Source organism: Spea bombifrons, chromosome 11 (genome assembly GCF_027358695.1).
Source record: "Spea bombifrons isolate aSpeBom1 chromosome 11, aSpeBom1.2.pri, whole genome shotgun sequence".
NCBI lineage: Eukaryota > Metazoa > Chordata > Amphibia > Anura > Pelobatidae > Spea > Spea bombifrons.
The window spans coordinates 31,444,676-31,462,764 of NC_071097.1; the positions used below are offsets into that span (position 1 = coordinate 31,444,676).

The 18,089-nt window shown below is 39.1% G+C and overlaps 1 protein-coding gene across 4 annotated transcripts in view; it reads right to left on the reverse strand.

Annotated features, from left to right (window-relative positions):
- Window positions 1–3,621: 3,621 nt before the first annotated feature.
- COL17A1 (collagen type XVII alpha 1 chain) overlaps window positions 3,622–18,089 on the reverse strand; it is a 30,451-nt gene continuing 15,983 nt past the window's right edge. The window contains exons 27-57 of one of the 4 annotated variants that reach the window (XM_053450320.1): window positions 17,934–17,969; window positions 17,631–17,666; window positions 17,255–17,317; window positions 15,686–15,721; window positions 15,166–15,237; window positions 14,564–14,590; window positions 14,146–14,181; window positions 13,731–13,766; window positions 13,094–13,171; window positions 12,553–12,588; window positions 12,396–12,455; window positions 11,722–11,784; window positions 11,278–11,355; window positions 11,042–11,131; window positions 10,874–10,942; window positions 10,700–10,726; window positions 10,151–10,204; window positions 9,983–10,060; window positions 9,594–9,641; window positions 9,070–9,219; window positions 8,679–8,795; window positions 8,062–8,148; window positions 7,604–7,702; window positions 7,082–7,246; window positions 6,467–6,619; window positions 5,987–6,199; window positions 5,855–5,914; window positions 5,123–5,266; window positions 4,663–4,725; window positions 4,339–4,401; window positions 3,622–3,855 (exon numbers count right to left, since the gene is read on the reverse strand). In XM_053450320.1, coding sequence (XP_053306295.1) covers window positions 3,806–3,855; window positions 4,339–4,401; window positions 4,663–4,725; window positions 5,123–5,266; window positions 5,855–5,914; window positions 5,987–6,199; window positions 6,467–6,619; window positions 7,082–7,246; window positions 7,604–7,702; window positions 8,062–8,148; window positions 8,679–8,795; window positions 9,070–9,219; window positions 9,594–9,641; window positions 9,983–10,060; window positions 10,151–10,204; window positions 10,700–10,726; window positions 10,874–10,942; window positions 11,042–11,131; window positions 11,278–11,355; window positions 11,722–11,784; window positions 12,396–12,455; window positions 12,553–12,588; window positions 13,094–13,171; window positions 13,731–13,766; window positions 14,146–14,181; window positions 14,564–14,590; window positions 15,166–15,237; window positions 15,686–15,721; window positions 17,255–17,317; window positions 17,631–17,666; window positions 17,934–17,969 — 2,387 coding nt within the window. In that variant the 3' untranslated portion in view covers window positions 3,622–3,805. Of the gene's footprint in view, window positions 3,856–4,338; window positions 4,402–4,662; window positions 4,726–5,122; window positions 5,267–5,854; window positions 6,200–6,466; window positions 6,620–7,081; window positions 7,247–7,603; window positions 7,703–8,061; window positions 8,149–8,678; window positions 8,796–9,069; window positions 9,220–9,593; window positions 9,642–9,982; window positions 10,061–10,150; window positions 10,205–10,699; window positions 10,727–10,873; window positions 10,943–11,041; window positions 11,132–11,277; window positions 11,356–11,721; window positions 11,785–12,395; window positions 12,456–12,552; window positions 12,589–13,093; window positions 13,172–13,730; window positions 13,767–14,145; window positions 14,182–14,563; window positions 14,591–15,165; window positions 15,238–15,685; window positions 15,722–17,254; window positions 17,318–17,630; window positions 17,667–17,933; window positions 17,970–18,089 lie in introns of all 4 variants that reach the window. The other 3 variants (XM_053450319.1, XM_053450318.1, XM_053450317.1) reach the window with 3 other exon arrangements.

Genomic DNA, 18,089 nt, shown 5'->3' on the forward strand with positions numbered 1-18,089 from the left:
GCTTTAGGCTGTTTCTTGGCAAACGCTTTCTGAACTGCCGCATTCTGGACGCCATGTATATGTTGAACATTTATTTGTTTTGCTCATTTGTTTTTCATTCTGCGTATATATAATATATATATATCGTTACTTGGCTATATTACACCTGTATTGTATATTTTTTTTTTCCTGCAGTGGCATTAATAGGTTTATATTGTAGAAAATATTATCTAGTAGAAGTGAAGTCTGTGCTCTTGTAATTTCAGAGCTAAATGAAACTTTATGTGAACAGTATTATCCACTTGGATTTATATTATAAAACGCTCTTGCCCATGCACGGTTGCATCTGTGTCGTCTTCTTTTGTCATTATCGTCTGGTAAGAAGGTGTATGATGTCACAATCCTCCATAAGAAAAATGAATGAAGTAAACGGAGTAATTCTTATTGTCGTCATCATTCGGGTTTCAGAAAAATTGTCAAAAAATGCATTTATTTCCCATTTTTTGTTGGTTCCACAAGCTTATTCTTTAGGTAGGCTTATGGGGGATCACCATTACCCCTGATTACATTCTATGTAATCACACAACACAAAAATGTGTTATCAGATTTTGTTTTTGTGAAAGTCCCGTGAAGGAAATTATGTGATTAAGACATAAAGAATAAATTAAGAAGAAGAAAAGCAGTCATTATTGGTATTCTATTGGGTCTGCGTGTTATCTGTGAAAGGGGAAAATATTTAACTAAGATGTGTCACAAGATAATAAGTACATTTAATTTTATTGTAAACTTGCTAGTAAAAACCTAAATTCAGATTTGTTTTTAGCAATGATGGCCCAAGCGCCGTATTCTAAGGAAGAAGAGACGCAGAACTACGCAGGATATACGCAAGAATGAACAAATAGCCTCTGTCTATCTGATGTGGATAGACAGCGGATTTTGTGTCGTTAGCAGGAAAAGCAGCATTGTGTGAATGACACACAGCGGGAGGTGTGCGGAGGAGTTTATTAAATTAAAAAACTTTTTTAAGGTTCCCTTTTAATGCCCTCCACAGGGGAGTTTTCCACCCTGTAGAGGGAGTAGATACCCAGAGGCCTCTTGAGTAGAAGGGCCACAGGTCCAATTTACCCAGCAAAGGGCAACTTTCATGGGGTTGTAAAGTGGTCAGGGCCGGGACCATCCACCCACCACACCAAGAGCCCACATGGCAGCTGCGATGGAGGGCTGGGTTGTAAAAGCATAGGCATTGTTTTTTTACAGCTCTTGGTCCAGTCAGGGGAGATAAGATGATAGACGGTGCCCAAAATCTGGTGCTGTCCGTAAGAACCCTGGACGCTTGGTATGATGTTATGGAGGTTGCACTGTTTTGTAATTAGATTTCATAGATTTAGGTGACCTGGATGAGATGTAATTGAGTCACTACTGGCACCACCTATGAAGGTTGTGGCCAGCTTTAGACAGGAAATGACTCTTTTGTGGTAAAGACATTCTATTCTTTGAGTACGTATTTTATTTGAAAAGTGGATTATTCCTGTGTAATTTCTGAGGCCTTTATCTGAATCGGTGCAGCCGTAGAAAGGTTGATGAATGTCATTCCGCATTGAAGGCCTGCCGACTGCCCGAGCAGGAAGTTGTAACTCACTTCCTGTGCTCCGGGTGCATTATTTCAGCAGACTTCACCAGACTCTATTCTTCACTTCCCTTGATCTTTCGATCTTTCAAGACTGTTTTGGAATCCTACGGACAGCCCAAGCAGGAAGTTGTAAAGCGCTTCCTGTGCTCCGCATGCATTATTTTAGCAGACCGTAAAGGAACCTCCTGTACTAGTGTTAATTAGGCGTAAATCAGATTTAATGGACTCAAGTACATTTTCCACCGTAGCGTCCTGCACATGTACACACTCTCACGCACGCACGCACGCACGCACACAATCTCACTCTCACTCTCATTCTCACACTTTCATTCTCGCTCTCACTGTGTGTGTGTTCTACTGATGTTTTTCCATAATTTGTTCTTACAACCCCTCACTTTGTATGCACTGGTCCAAATACAAGTGTTCTCATCAGTTGTGTATGATTGGTCTGTTGTGTGTTTTGTGGGTATACTCTTCATAAGTAGATCTCATTAAACCAAGCAATGGCCCAAAACCGTCTCCTCACAGCCATAAAGAAACGAGAAATATAATTAATTCAATCAAGTTTATTGAACAAACTGTTGACACTTAGCAGGAGACAAAATCAAAGGGTTTTCTCTTACAGGTGTTATTGTCTTTCTAGAGAGAAAAATCTTAATTTAAAAGGAAACCATACCATCAAAAATCACACTTATTGATGTATAAAGCGAACTATATATATATATATATATATAATTATATATATATATATATATATATATATATAATTATATATATATATATATATATATATATATATAGTGTGGTGGTATAACGAAACAGTGATGACCCATTTTGTTTTGTAAATTACATAATACGAGGCAATTTTAGTGTCCGTTATAAATGAATGCACAAAAACAGCGATTATTGATAGTTTTTGCTCCGAGGCATCTATTCTAGGTCTTCTTTGGCTTAAGTCTGGGGACCTATGTAAAATACCCCAGACCTTGTTCATAATGCCATATGTAATGCCTTCACCAACAGAGGGCAAAAGGTGGCATAAATCTTGCCTTCCATCAATAGATACCCAGGAAAGGGTCCACCAGGGGGTAGAGCAACCATGCCACCATTTGCTTAGAATGAACCAGTGAAAGCTGAAGTTGTTATTGCGCCAATTACTGGTTTTAATACTAATTTCAGAGAGTCGGAACTGAAGACTATGAAACACTCAGACCATCGCTGGAATAAAAGACTAATCCACAGACAAAATGTTATTTAAAAAATATCTTTACATGTACAAAGTTTATTATAAACCAAAAATCAGTCAAATATAAATGGTATGAAGTTAAAAAATAAATCAAACAATCCTATAAAGATATTATTCTGTTAGACGGATCCACATAAGCTTGGGGTGGAAGAAAGGTAGATTTGAAGATGCTGAGCTGCAGTTCCCATAAATCTAAGCCAACCCTTTGGCTGGTGGTCCACCTTATGGTTAGCTGAGGTTCATGAGGGATTTAGGTCGATCACTTCTGGAGGTCTACCTTTGGTCAACCCTCCATAGTGAGCTGATGCACTGTTACCTGGTCAATCACCTGGTTACCTGGTCTAGCCTCATGAGAAGCTCCCATGAACCTCAGCTAATGTTGACTGGAGGCCAGCCTAGGGCTAGCTGGGCTTTTGGGGGTTTTATGTCAATAACTGCTGGAGGTCTACCTTTGGCCAACACCTCTATAGCAAGGTGATGCCCCCGATCTAGCACCAGGTCCCGTTTATGATGGTGCTGTGAGTGATACTCTGTATGTACATATATGTATGTATATATATCTATATAGATATATACCTGTGAACATTAATCTAGATCATTTTGACCATGCAGTGATGCTCCAATTGTCTACTCATTTCACAGCAAAACACTGCAAAAAAAATGCTAATGGCCCCTATGTCTGTAGGCTCCAAAAGAACGTACAGACTGCATCGCTCGTGTTTCTGGAACTCAAAGCGGCATTTAACAAATACACTAGTCACATATCTCAGATTAGTATCCTGAGTAAACTCTATGGTCACGACTGTAATTGCATAATCCCTGATAAATATAAATTAAGCATTGTCTTTGGAGGTGCTTGTGGGCCAGTATTTACAATTAATGTTTGTGGGAGGGGCTAATCTCAGCCAATGGTTATTCACAATTTAAGGTGAATCGTAGGTGATGTCACTTCAAATTCCGACGCTTCTTCTTTTACGTTTCCCCACATATATTTGTTCTCCTTAAAATAAAAAGATAAAAATATATATTTTGTTACAAAGTAACAGATGCGGCAAATTTAATATTCTATAGATTATTACTCCAACTATTCGGGTTAATCAATCTTTTTACAAAAATGAGCCATGGCTGGTATGAATCTTGAATACTTTTTCAAGATTCAGGAGGTATTGTATAAGAATGTCTATGTTGAGCCAGCCCTCAATAGATTGACACCAACAGATGGTCATTAAACTATATCAAGGGCAATTATTGGGCTAAGGTCTAGATGTGGGGTAGTGTCCATGGAAACCAATGGGCTTGTTGGTCACACAAAAGCCTTGATGCTTTTATTTCCCAAGAAATGGTTTGACCGCCGTTGAGAAGGACTTGGAGCAAGAAGCATTCCCCAGGTGCTGGAGTTTTATCTGCTGTCATCCAGCAGGTGGTAGTTTTCAGGTTAACACGTGCAAATAATCACATCGTAGATGCCCCAATGACACCTTACCTTTCTCTCCTTTTGGCCCCCTTGACCCTGGTTGTCCGCTAAAACCTTGAGGTCCCCTGTCACCTGTAAAGACGAGACAAGGACAGCTGTAATATCTTTTTTCAGACTGATGCACTGGGGGGGTAGCATCGTGACACCATTTTTACACAAAGTAAACCTTCTCCTCCTAGAAAATATATACGGTACATGTGTATATATATATATATATATATATATATATACACACCCGATATCATTTCAGTATCCCTGCTTCATTACGGGGCCATGTTAATGTAGCTGTTCCAAATCAATAGGGTTCATTCACACCGTCAGCGTATTATTTACCTTTGGCCCCTGGGAATCCTCTTTCTCCTTTTTGTCCTGGTGGACCTTGTATAGTTCCGTAAGCTGTAAAGGAAAACACATTTACTTTACATTAATTTCTTTAAGGAACACGACTACCACCCTGACTCCATGTCAAGCGCGGATAACAACCCTGCATCTCCTTCTTGTCTGCCACCCCAAAACATTGTGTTGCAGATACATGACATTCTAAGAATATCTTCTCTCTTTGTTATGAAATTGTTTGTTCTCGGTCTTAGATTCGGGAGCCCATATCCCTATCCCGTGCATGTTTAAATCCCCTTACTGTAGTACTTCCTGCCACTTCAGCTGGGAGGCTTTTACACTTATCCACCACCCTTTCAATAAAGTAAAATTAAAGTAACACTACATCTAAACCCTCCAGCTTTATGCCTGATTTTGCCACATATATATTTAGATCTGTCCCTGATTTTTTACTTACTTCTAAAGACCTCCATGAGATCGGTTGTTATGTTAGCATGAGTTGCATAGACTTGGCAGATTCCTGGTGGTCCGGGTGGTCCGGGGGGTCCTGGGATCACTGTCCTTTGCATGTTGAAAGAGACATCTTGCAGTAGGCCTTGACCTACAGAAAAAGAAGATCATTGTTAAGACTCTACATGTACATATTGTATGTCGCTCTTTGCATCTAGAGGGTCATTATTATGCATTAAACTGAGTGGGGCTTAAATCGACCTTCATGGGGCATTATTTAGTTCAATAAATCTATTATATCTTAACTTTTTTCCCAAAAATGAGAAATTACCTTATCCATACAATCCTTAATAAAGCCAAATTGCTAAACCATTCTTACCGGCAACCTTTTTTAATAAAGATATATCAGATATTATTTAAAAAATATTTATAAATTCTTTTAAAGGGGTATTTCAACTCCGACCCAAATATACTAAAGCAATGCTGCTTCGCAAATACATCTTCAGGTTTTATGCTTTATAAATGAATTAGTGGCGACATGTCTAGAATAAATCATAATTCAATATAACACTGGTTTTGTGAGCTAGCATTGCAGTTTTCGGGACATGGCTGATTCACTTTAAAGAACATGTTCCTGTTGGTACATGAATGGGTTAATTTGTTTGTTGTCGGTGCCATAGGTCAGGCAATCACACGTTGATCAGATATCAAATAGTAACAATGTATTTGCTAGACTCACTCTGGATTTGTTCCGTCACACGGGAGGCCACTTCGTTGTAATCTATTGCGAATGAAGAAAATGATGACCCTGATGACCCTGATGATGACCCTGACGATGACCCTGATGATGACCCTGATGATGATAACCCTGATGATGACCCTGATGATGACCCTGATGATGATAATCCTGATGATGACCCTGATGATAACGACCCTGATGATAACGATCCTGATGATAACAACCCTGACGATAACAATGAAGATGAAATAACACCACTGTCTCCTTTAGCCCCTCGTAGGCCTTGAGGTCCTGGTGGTCCTGGTGGCCCTGGGGGTCCGGTGATATATCTCCGAATGCTGTCACCTGGATAAAATAACCACAGATTAAACTCACAGCCTGAGACCATCTTATCTTCTACACAAATATATATAGTTTCAACTACATCCTGAGAATAAAACCGATTCTGCTGTTCTACCTATCTGATAGATCTATGAAGATAAAGGTGGAAACGTTAAAACAAAAGACGATGTACGTATATATTCAGTAAAGATCTCTCTAATGTCTCACTTATCTATAAACAGTTGTTCCAGTCATTAGAATGCTTAATACAATAGATGTAGACGTTCTTACTTGTCAGGTACTCAATGAGTTCGGTGCGTAACCGATCGCCATGAATGTTCTCAGCATAAGAGACCAAGCTGCCACCATTACCACCATTACCAGGGGGTCCCTGAGGTCCTGGGGGCCCTGGTGGTCCTGGTGGTCCTCCGATATAACCAACATCTGGAAAAAAAGATAAACATTATTTAATGCCGTCTCTTAATGAATCAGTTCTGTAAACATATGGAGCCATCATCAAGCTCTTATAAATGTAGCCGCTGGAATATATCCTTAAACTAACGCTAAGTCAAAGGAAAATTGATCAATGTTTTCAATAGTGTTTGATGACCAAACCCTTCCCAGGAATAATTATTTAATAAAGAAAAAATATTGTCTTCCCAGGAACATAATTGTCATGCGACACAAAGCAGCTAAACTGTTGCTAAACTAAAAGACTTCTTAAAGGTTTCTGGGTTGTAATTAATCTTCAGAGGAAAGAATAAAATGTCAGATAGTCTAAGGCGTATTTGCTTAACATACTAAAGAGTGGAACAGCAGCTGTAGAAGATACATTTGGAGACACATAGACATTACGCCTTTGTTGGCCAATGAAATTGCAGAGATGCTGGCTTTCCAATCTCTTACTTTGTAAGTAGGCGGAAATTTCCTCTGTATCGAAGCTGGTTCTGCTGGTGGCTGGATTGCCAGGTGGTCCCATAGGACCAGGTGGCCCTGGCCGACCTGGTGTCCCTGGACGGCCTGGTTGTCCCGGTGGGCCTGGTGGTCCAACAAGTCCTCGGAACTCAGAGGCTGGATTAAAAAAAAAAAACACAAACATTCTAATGAGCTTCGTCATTATTATTTGTGCAGCATCAAATGATCATCAGTGTGTGAGATCCATCTGGATCCACAGGGGTGCTGGAAATTAGACTAGATTAACAGTGGTTCTGATCACCTTCATCTACCAAACCTAAATGTAACAATTAATTAACGAACATGCTAGAGGATGCAACTACTGCATTGTCTAAGTGGAACTGCACCTTAAATAGATGTCAGTACAAGTCTTCTTGGATAAAATCAGAATGCTTTAGACTCCTTTAGACAATGCGCTAACTACATTGTCACCATGTCTCCTATTATTTAGATTTAGGCTCAAGTATACTGTACCTTGAAGTAAAGCTGTGATGTCTCCATAGCCAGACCCAGGTAGTCCTGGTAGTCCTGGTGGCCCGGGTGGTCCTGGAAGACCGATCTGCATCCCGGAGCCTAGAAGAAAGGTTAGACTTAACCCAAGGAGAAAATAATGGACTTCCTAAACCAAATCTAAAAGCTCTATGCTCTACGTCAGCCATGTATGAATACCACCTGGAAATTGTTAGATAGAAGTTATGGCATTCTATGTTAAAAACCTCAGCTATGATTGGCTAATTCCAGCAGCAGTAATAAAACTAAAGCTTCTGTCCCATTTCCCCCTCAACCGCCTAATCGTAGACTTCTTCTCTGTGCCAGTGTGTCCTACCATGTCCTAACCATATTGTCAATTCCAATGTTCTTTAGAATTCACTCTCCCATCTTAGAGCTCCGGAATCTGCTGACGCTCCAAAAATAAAATGTAATAAACTTACTCTGCAGCATTGACAGGATTTCATCATAGGTGACGGCTGGACCCAAAAATCCTGCTTGGCTAGCCTCTCCAGAAGTGAATCCAGAGCCTGTGAAATATTTTTACTCGGATTATCTCAATGCAATAATAAATACCGATAAATAACGTCAACATTTTAATTTAAAAAAAAAATATATAATAAAGCAGAATGCAGTAACATTGAATAACATTGAATAGCTCTGAGTCTGAGTGTTTTGGGGTCCCGTGGCACGCATTCAGAGCCAAATTCCTAATTGGATGAAGCAGATCTTTAGTGCCATGATGCACCATGCCGGCGGCCATCTTTATTGCCAAAAAGGTTGACTGGTGATTGTAAACTTAATTGCAAACTTTATTTTTTAAGGTCTGCCCTAAACAACTCTTTCATACAAACTAAGATACAAACAAATACAGAACAATCTTTCCAAGCCTCAGAGATCCCTTACTCAGATCTAAATCCCATTGGATTATCCGGGATCCATTGAGCAATTTCATTTGTTTATATACAATATTATATGGGTTGTATGAAACTCATTTATTCATCACATCATCCTCCAGCAAATGGGACGAGTTCCTCTGCAAACGGCAAGTAGATCTTACCTCTTAAGTAGCTCATGACGCGACTTGCCAACTCGGCATAATCCACCTCTTGGCCGCTGTCTCCTTTAGGTCCAGGGGGGCCTTGGGGACCAACCAGATAATTTCGGACGTTTTCACCTTAATAAAAAAAAGCAAAACGCATTAATTACTAAATAACAATAAAATAGCCAGGTAAAAAAAATGGCGTCTGCATTGGTGCTGTATTTTGTCCATGGACTGAATATCCTGATGGAAGGCGTTCTACAGCCAACAATATTTTGGTATTAAAAAGATTGACTTTTTTAATCTTTTCTGTGTTAGAAAAAAAATCAGCTATACAAAAAGCGAAGACCCTAGGTCAGTATCACGTAACGTATCCAATGTGTACGGTAATACTGGACATATTACTTACTCTGCAGGTACTGAGCAATGTACTGTTGGACTTCTTCTGCGCCGCGTCCAGAGGTACCAGGTTGACCTGGAGGTCCGGCAGGTCCTGGAGGACCGGGGGGGCCTGGCGGGCCAGAAGTGCCTTGGCCAGGTCTTCCAACTGCTGGTGAACCTAAAGAGAGAAGCCGGTTAGAACACGAAACAGGTCTCTGGACCGGGTATCATATTTTTTATTACAAAACGTGTTCATCCTCCAACCATAGCTACCTGGAATGACCTGTTTTATGTCATACATTTGCTAATTACTCATTATGATGTAATTGACTTTAATTCATCATTATTATCTGTGGCTTTTGACTCATTGTCATCATTTTAGAAAGTTTAACGAACAAATACCATTGACCATTTCCAAATACTGATAATGAAAGTACTTTGCTGTTATCGAATGAATGTATTTAATGGCTGGGTTACCGACAATTTAAAGAAATGCTAATTGTGTATATTTGGGAGTATTTTTTTTATAACAATAACATGACTTATACAAACCTCGTGAACTTCCTGGAATACCGGGAGCTCCTGGAATACCGGCTTCACCTGTAAATATTACAAAATATTGTTAAATATATGAGAGCACATAATATTTTCACATGTAATTTATGTCGTATTTTTGATAGCTGTGATATATAAGGTTAAAAAGAGATTGAAACTATTATATTACATGTTTGGATGTCTACGGTACATTAGGACTAATACAATCCTTTAAATCATTGCTTTTTGGAGGAACCATATACATTAAGAAAATGAGAACGTGCATCTAACGTTCTACACTCCGCTAGGATCCCGATAAACACAATTCAATCGATTAACTTGGGAAAAGGGCACTTATGGAATTAGTGGTAAAATATATATATATATTTTGAGTCACAGCCGCGTACCTCTTTCTCCTGGTGGCCCGGGTTGTCCGGGTATTCCTGGGGAGCCTGGTGGACCTGCAGGCCCGACGGATGCTGGTCCTTTTAATGGCAACACATAAAAAAATGTATTAAAATATTTATTTTAGCTGTGAAAGGAAACAGATTAAATGTGTCTGCGCAGGGGCTCACCATCACGTCCTGGAGCTCCGGGAAGTCCTGGTTGACCTGGATCACCGGGCTGACCTGAATGATCACGAAATAGCGGTTAAAGTGGCAAATTCTTACATCTTGCACTCAGCCGTGAGAATATACATTATATACATGTCTGCTGATGTTCTGCTGCTGCTCCTTTTTGATACCTTGTTACATTTATGATTTTCTACAAATATTCTCCAGATCTTTAGCTGTTGAAGACCAACGAGCTTGACTGTATTTATTGCCTATGGGCAGACCGGAGGGACCAAGCGGGTCTTACTTGCTGTCCAATACCCACGTTTCTGCGTTTGAAGGAAGTTTGTGGCTTTTTAGGGATTACGGATGCATTTAAATCATTTTATTCATTTATTGTTTTAAGGATATGGGTGAAGAAGGATGTTAGAAGTATAAACCTCGGGAAAGCTGGTAGCTATTTGCAGCATCCTTAGCCAGCGATACAAGTAAACCACGCTGAATCTGAATAATATATATCACATCATATAGCATTAAATATAATGAAATATAATATTGCTTTGTATTTACCTGCTGGGCCTCTGCTACCTGGATCACCTATTGGAAAATAACATTTAAAAATCATATATATATATACAATTCCTGTCTTTGTACAGAACGTTTTTATAAGAAAATGACTTTTACGACTAAATATTAAATCTACTTGTTCTCCGTTTTCAACGGTTTTCTCTGTTATTTTTTTACCTCTGTCTCCCTTGGTTCCTGGTTGGCCTGGTAAACCTGGAGGTCCTGGTGGACCAGTGAAGAAGCTTTCTGTAGAAAAAGCAAACAAAAAAAAAACATTTTTATGCTGTTCTGCCAATAACGTTTATGTAGAAGATGATCAGATCATATGGGATAGTGAAGTATTACCTGATGAGGGTACAAAGTTTCCTGGTGGACCCTGTGGTCCTGGTGGTCCAGGTGGTCCGGGTTGGCCAGAAGCGCCTGTTTTGGATTCACCTAAAAAGCACAACCGCAACATTCAGATACAAATATTGATCCGTTTACTGAGAAGTAGCAGCGACGTAACTAATGTAGAGTTGAACAAAATACAATCCCACAACTCTATTTTTAGAATAATATACTGGGAATGATCAAAGTCCTACCTGGTGGCCCTTGAGGACCAATTGGACCTGGTGGTCCCTGAGCACCTGATTGTCCGGGTGGTCCCTGAATTGAGGCTCCTGCACATACAGCAAAGAAATAATGAAAGTCAACCAATTTTCATGAATACATTCTATCAAGAAACAGGATGAAATAAATGCAAGAAAGAAGGTTCTATGTGATGCCCAGATTATACGGTTCATAAGCCAAGAGTAATACTTAAAATATAAGAACCATTTGGCCCATATAGTCGCCCATTTTTCCTGATGTAAGAACTCAATCAGTCGTTGGTCTCGTCTTAGATTCAGGAGCCGTATGCCGATCCCATGCGTGTTTAAATTCCGTTACTATATTAGTCTCTACCTCTGGCTGCTCCATTTATCCGCTGCCCTCTTTGTATCTCGCAGAATCCCAAGAAAATGGCATCTTAGACAGAATCTACTTACCTGGGGGACCTGGTGGTCCGGGAGGTCCGGGGGCTCCAGGCATGCTCTGTGCTGCAAAAGTATCTAAGAAGACAGAAAATATATTTTATATAGATTTGTAAACAGTGTGGATATTATATATATATATATATATATATATATATATATATATTACACATTCATAAATTGCATTGGTGTAAAGCGAGAAGATCACTACATCGCTACTAATACAATAACCAAATATGGGTTTTCAAGATGAAAATATTCAATCTTCTCTAAATCACTCGCACTTTCTAGAATGCTGACAAGTTGCTTCTGTTCATTTATTTATTGATATCTCTGAATTATTCTTGCAATAACTAGGAAACAGAAGTGTAAAAAGATGGTAGAAATAGCTTTCCTCCCATGGCGAATGAGACTTGGAAGAAAGAGAACGTTGAAATAAATAATATTTTCGTTTTTGGCCGCCGTTATTCCCGTGGGGCGCGCGTTCTCCTCCATCACCGTGCGTCTTTCTCTCTGGGTGCGTTCTCGCTCAGGTGAAACTCTACACTGTTTCACTGTTTTCTGTGTGTTGAGGAACTATTATAAATACGAAATTCTCTGAATATTCTCATCAGGGTCAGCAAGTTGACTTCAGAATCTGTTGGAACCTTATAAATAAATGAAAGTGGAATTCATTATTAATCACGTACTTTCTGGTCTTGAAACAGTAATTCCTGGTTCACCGGGTTCTCCTCTGGCTCCTTTGGCACCTGAAATCAAGGATGTAGAATCAGGACGAGGTCCTCGTGGCGGATGTAAGCTGCTGCATCGTGGATTTAGGTGGAAACTTTTTGAAATAATATTTACCTGGTTGTCCTGGAAGACCAGCCGGTCCAACTGGGCCTAGAGTGAACAAAAGGAAGAGATGATACGGATTTATCTGAGAAAATGGTCTATCGCTCTCAGTAGGTTCCACGACCTTCCAAGGTGGTCCTCAGGAAAACACAAGGAGTGTGAAGCATAGCGTAGGGGGGTTTGGAAGACAAATGCGCACAGGGAATAGAAAGAAGAAGAGGCCTGTTGATGGATAGGTTTGGCTCCTCCATGCACAAAACATATCAGAAACATCGAATTCAAGGACCCAAATGCCAATGGACCAATTTTGTTACATTCTACCAGGGAAATATTAACGTTATACATTTTATCAAACATAAAATGTATTAAAAAATACATATGTTTACAAATATAAATATTATGGTTTATTATAACTTTTTAGAAACTTTTTTCAGTTATGTTTTCTTTGTGCCATAGCAAGGCAGACAAGATAATTATATGTATAGAATGAATGAACTGTACGACTTGACCTTCTTGAGGCCTGTACAAACCAAATGAAGGCGTTTCTACGTACCTGGGACACCTGGGGAACCTGGCGGTCCAACAGGTCCTGCAGGTCCGGGAGGTCCGGGCAGAGCATATGTGTTACCCTCTAAAAAGAAAAACAAATAATGGTTCCCCGTGAATTACTACGTAACAACGGACACGTTTTTATCAAACTTGATCCTTTTGTGCCTACTAAACAAGAGGAGAGGCCTTAGTGACTGCGGTACGTGGCTTGTTTATCAGTAATGGGGCACATTTCGCTCAGTACTGGGTATTTAAGGTGCTGTTCCACCTATTGTGATAAATATAATACTTTTTATTACCAAATGTCATTTTGCTGACTTCCAGAGCCCTTTCTAGGAATGATTCTTTCACCATGTAAAATGTTGCCTTTTTTCATAATTGTTGAGGGAATTCTTATCTGTCACATGACACCAAAGCAAGCACTTATATTGTGTTGCCATAACAACTGAAAAGGCTCTTAAAAAAGTGTTGTTTTATGTAATTAGAGCTTTAGAGGCGAATATCAGATATGCTAGGGTTCATTTGCTTAGCATGTTGAAGAGGGAAATGTATATTTGTAAATAAAGAGCATTTGTATCATGCTTGAAGTGGCCCTTTAACTAGTTTTGTTTTCTTAGCTCAAGTTCGTTAGCATCACAAACCTTGGCTGATGACTCTTCCTGGTTCTCCTGCATCACCTACAAGACATCAGTGAAGAACATGCGTGAATTGTCATACGGTCACGGACTACGTCACCAAGTCTTCTTCAAGTTAGTACGCAGCCTGGCTTCATTTACAGAGTCTGTCATGGTTACCTTATCCTCCCCAAATTGGCTGGGCCAACTTCTGCCAGTCTAGAAAACCTCCTATAATCATACTAGATGAGCAGAAGACATCTGACATCAGATTCTAGTCTACAGAACCCCCCCCCCAAACTATTTCTAGATCCAAGACTATCAATGTTTGGAATTGGTACCCAAAAGTTTAAAGAACCGGTAACTAGGTAACCATAACAAACTATGGAAGCATCGATTTCCCGCGCTCCCTTCACTACATTTATACCAAAATCCTCTTTACCTTTAGCTCCTGCTCTGCCGGGGGTGCCGGGAGGTCCTGAAACACCAACAGATATGTTTGTTTAGATACCACTCTGATGTCACTAATTCTTCCTATCTATAGCAGAACAATCTCCATATATGGTGCTATGATGTAATCATAGTGTACATTGATTTGTGTGTATGTGGAAGTCTATGGGGATGTAGCTACATTGCAGCTCAGCTCGAGGAGTACACTGTATTGATATATAAAAGTGAAGAATAATTTAACTAATTCAGTGCCACTATATATATATATATATATACACAGTAGTCGTCCCTCTGGCCATCAGATCGCTATATGAAGCAATGACCTCAGGACTGTCAACTATGTAACTTTTCATGTAATTACGGACACCTAAGATAGTTTTGATTGTTTTATTCAGTCAGTGGAGTTTTACCTGGTGGGCCCTGTGCTCCTGGAAGTCCTAAAAATACAGAAAAAAATAAATAAACATGAAATATGAATTTATGTATTATCCAGGCGCTGCAGAGTAAAGGAAAGTACAATCTTGAACAAGCATTCTGGTGGATCCTCTTACACGGAATGAATAATTGAAGGGACAGTGACACAAAAAGCATTATGTGGAATTGGATACAATGCGCTTTGTTAGTAAATGAATTATTTATGCTGTAAACTTTCACTGGCTTAATTCGTGGCCCCCAAACTCGCTCCGGCGTCCCAAAGAAAATTGCCTTTAACTCGACAACTATTACATTCCCATAAAACATGTGCCATAAATCGGGATCGCCGAATCGACTGCCTATATAAACGATAACGGAATTTGCCGTGCGTGGAAGCAATCAGGCAATTATGAATTGTTAATTAATGAATGATCGCAGAATGTAGCATAAATACGTTTAATTCTTGGTATACGCTATTGGCCATAGGCTTGGATACGGTCTATTCCTGCGTTTCTGATGAGCACAGGACTCATACACTGGACGCTTGCACCGTATGGAATAATTGTTGTCCAAATCAGCTTTTGGATGAAGCCCTCACCTGGCATGCCGGGATCCCCGGACGATCCTGGTGGTCCTCTTGCCCCTGGTAGTCCGATGGTTCCTTGTTCACCTTAAACGTGCACATCGTTAGTCAACATCAATCCATAACACACTGAGAGCAAATATTGGGGTTATTTCTAAATTGATATTTGCTGCACGTCAACACCCGTTATCTAACTGCAACCCACGCTGGTCTCGCATCGATGATTAGAATATTTATGAGATCCTTATTCCCTGACCGGTGAACTCGACGTATAACGAGAACTGAGAGTTTTCTTTTAAATTATGTATCTGGAACTATTTTCTGCCATCACCACAACGAGGTCTGAGCAAGTTGTTGGCCAAAGCTGGACCCAAAGAGAGTTGGGTATATGGAGCAGGACTTCACTGAACTTGTTCTGACTTTCTGGCCCTACTCTCTCTCCTCTTTATTCCCACCTTATCCTCTTCTATCCACACCCGTTCATTGCTTCTTCAACATCAGTTCATCTTTGCCATTATGGGATTATAGAACTTACCTCTTGGACCTTGGTGACCATCTGGGCCTGGTGGACCTATAAGAAAATGCACGATTAGTCACTGCGTAAAGTTAGAAAAATAGCTTTTTTGCCTTCTTTTAGATCGAAAGCAAGAAAGAAAGGTGGAAGGGTTGAACTTGATGGACTAAGGTCAACCTAAATAACAGTGTTACAATGTTACAATGTTATGTTCGTGGACCTTGTTAAGTTCAGTTGATGAATTGGCCCAATTTGGAACTGGCGACATCCTTGGGATTTCCCTAACGCAATAACTAAAATATTTTGCGTATACGTGGCCGGCTAATACTCCCATAACCTGAATAATTATTCCACCTTGTACAATTTTTGTTAATTTAATGTAATTTTTGGTATAACATTATAAGCTCTAACAATAAGGCTTTTTATACAGTAAAAACAGAAAAAAAAAACACAATATCACTTTGGCATTTAACTATTTAGATCTAATAATGTCATTGTGTTGGTTTTAAATGTCGAATTACACCATAGCAGTTATAGCATCAATAGTAATAATGATAATAAATAATACACCCCATTCCTCTAGATTATAAACATTACCTAATGTATCAGTTTATCTTAGTCTGATAATTCTAGTTTTGTCATACTCTTTTAAATGTATGGACTGTAAGAAGTGCTGATCAAATTGTTGGCATTATATAAATAAAATATAATAATAATAATAATAAAACAAAGTAGGGAATTAAAAATTATGTGCGGTATTATAAGGAACTCTTTATAACAATCCTTTCATTTTACTAGAGCCTGGGATAAATATATAAAATATTGATGATCTTTTAAAAGAATAATCAGCACTTAGTCAGTAAGGTCTTGTAAATTGTGACTATGGCTCCCCCTGCTGGCTAAAATGGATTTTGCAGGAAATAAGGTTTTTTGAGACCACAAACTGGAAATGGTCAATTAGGTCAACTAAGATACAAACGTACGCATTATGTCACTGCAGTAATACCAGCTACACAATCCACAGGCTAATTAGTGGTGTAAGTATCAAGGCGTGTAATGATATAATAACGGATCACTAAGATATGCAAATTAAAAGGTATAATGAGGGGGGGTGATAATATAACATATAGTAATATTTTAATTTAAATACAATGTTGCAAAACTTATACCTGTAAACAACCTTACTCTCATTAAAGGTGCAGTTCCAGTTAGACAAGCATTAATTGCATTCTCTATTTATAGTTAAGCATATCAATAGCAAATCTGTCATTTTATTCCTTCATCTGACGTTTGAAAAATATACAAACAACTCATAAACTTTTTTAAAAAAAAGCTTTTTTCAGTTGCTATGGAAATAACCTACAAATGCCTACTTTTGTATCACATGACAATTATGTTTTACAAGGTAAAATATGTATTGTTGGATAGGGTTTTGGCAATAAGATGAGACTTATTTCTAATGATAATTTTCCTTCAATATATCAATTTCTGATAATATTACACACACACGTGATGTCTTGTAACTGTGTGTAATGTTTCATACAAAAATAATTCATGTCTACGCAGCATTGTACATGTTGGGAAGCTAACCTGCCGATCCTTTAGCGCCTGCCTCTCCAGTTGGACCTGGCAATCCGCGTGGTCCTGGTTCTCCTGAAAATATAAGGTAATAATGTTATATAAAAATATATATTATTTTATATGTTCAATAAAAGAAATCGAATCCTGTATTCCCCGTCCAGTCCCCGCCTAATCTCCACCCATTACTGTCTATGTCCCACCCATTCACCACCCTATGCACAGCTAGCCCCGCCTCTTAGATATGCCCTCAAAGAGGGGGAGCTCCGGGTGGCCTTCCCTGGGATGTTGGCGGGTATGCCTATTAGTTTGTGATAATTTATCAGCATTTGGGTTTTTTTTTATTTTCCTATGACTTCCTTTATGTGCAATCGCTTTATTTACTGACCTGTAAGACCTCTGGATCCCTTTTCACCTTGGTCACCTAAAAAAAAAGTAACATTTACTTAATATCGACATGAAAACAACTTTTGTTGGTTTAAAGTAAAACATTAACAATTCATATTGAAAAATAACTTTTTCAAAGACAGCATGGGTTGGCTAAACAGATAAAGCAAGATGGAGGTTTGTCAAGGAGTGTAGGGCCAGGCAAGTCACGGTGGGGTGAAAGATGGTGGGCCCAAACTTGGTTTACTGCCTATGTCTACAAGAAATCAAGTTATTTCACTTCGACGTATGGAAATAGCCGTACCTTTAATCCCTGGCGCTCCCGTAGCTCCTTTATCACCTGGTTTCAAAATGAAAATATTATTGTTATTTCACGAGAAAGACAGAGAATGCAGAGTTTTATTCAGGGTTTCTGTCATTTTATTTCAAATTAGAAAAAAGTAGCATAACATTTGCCTTT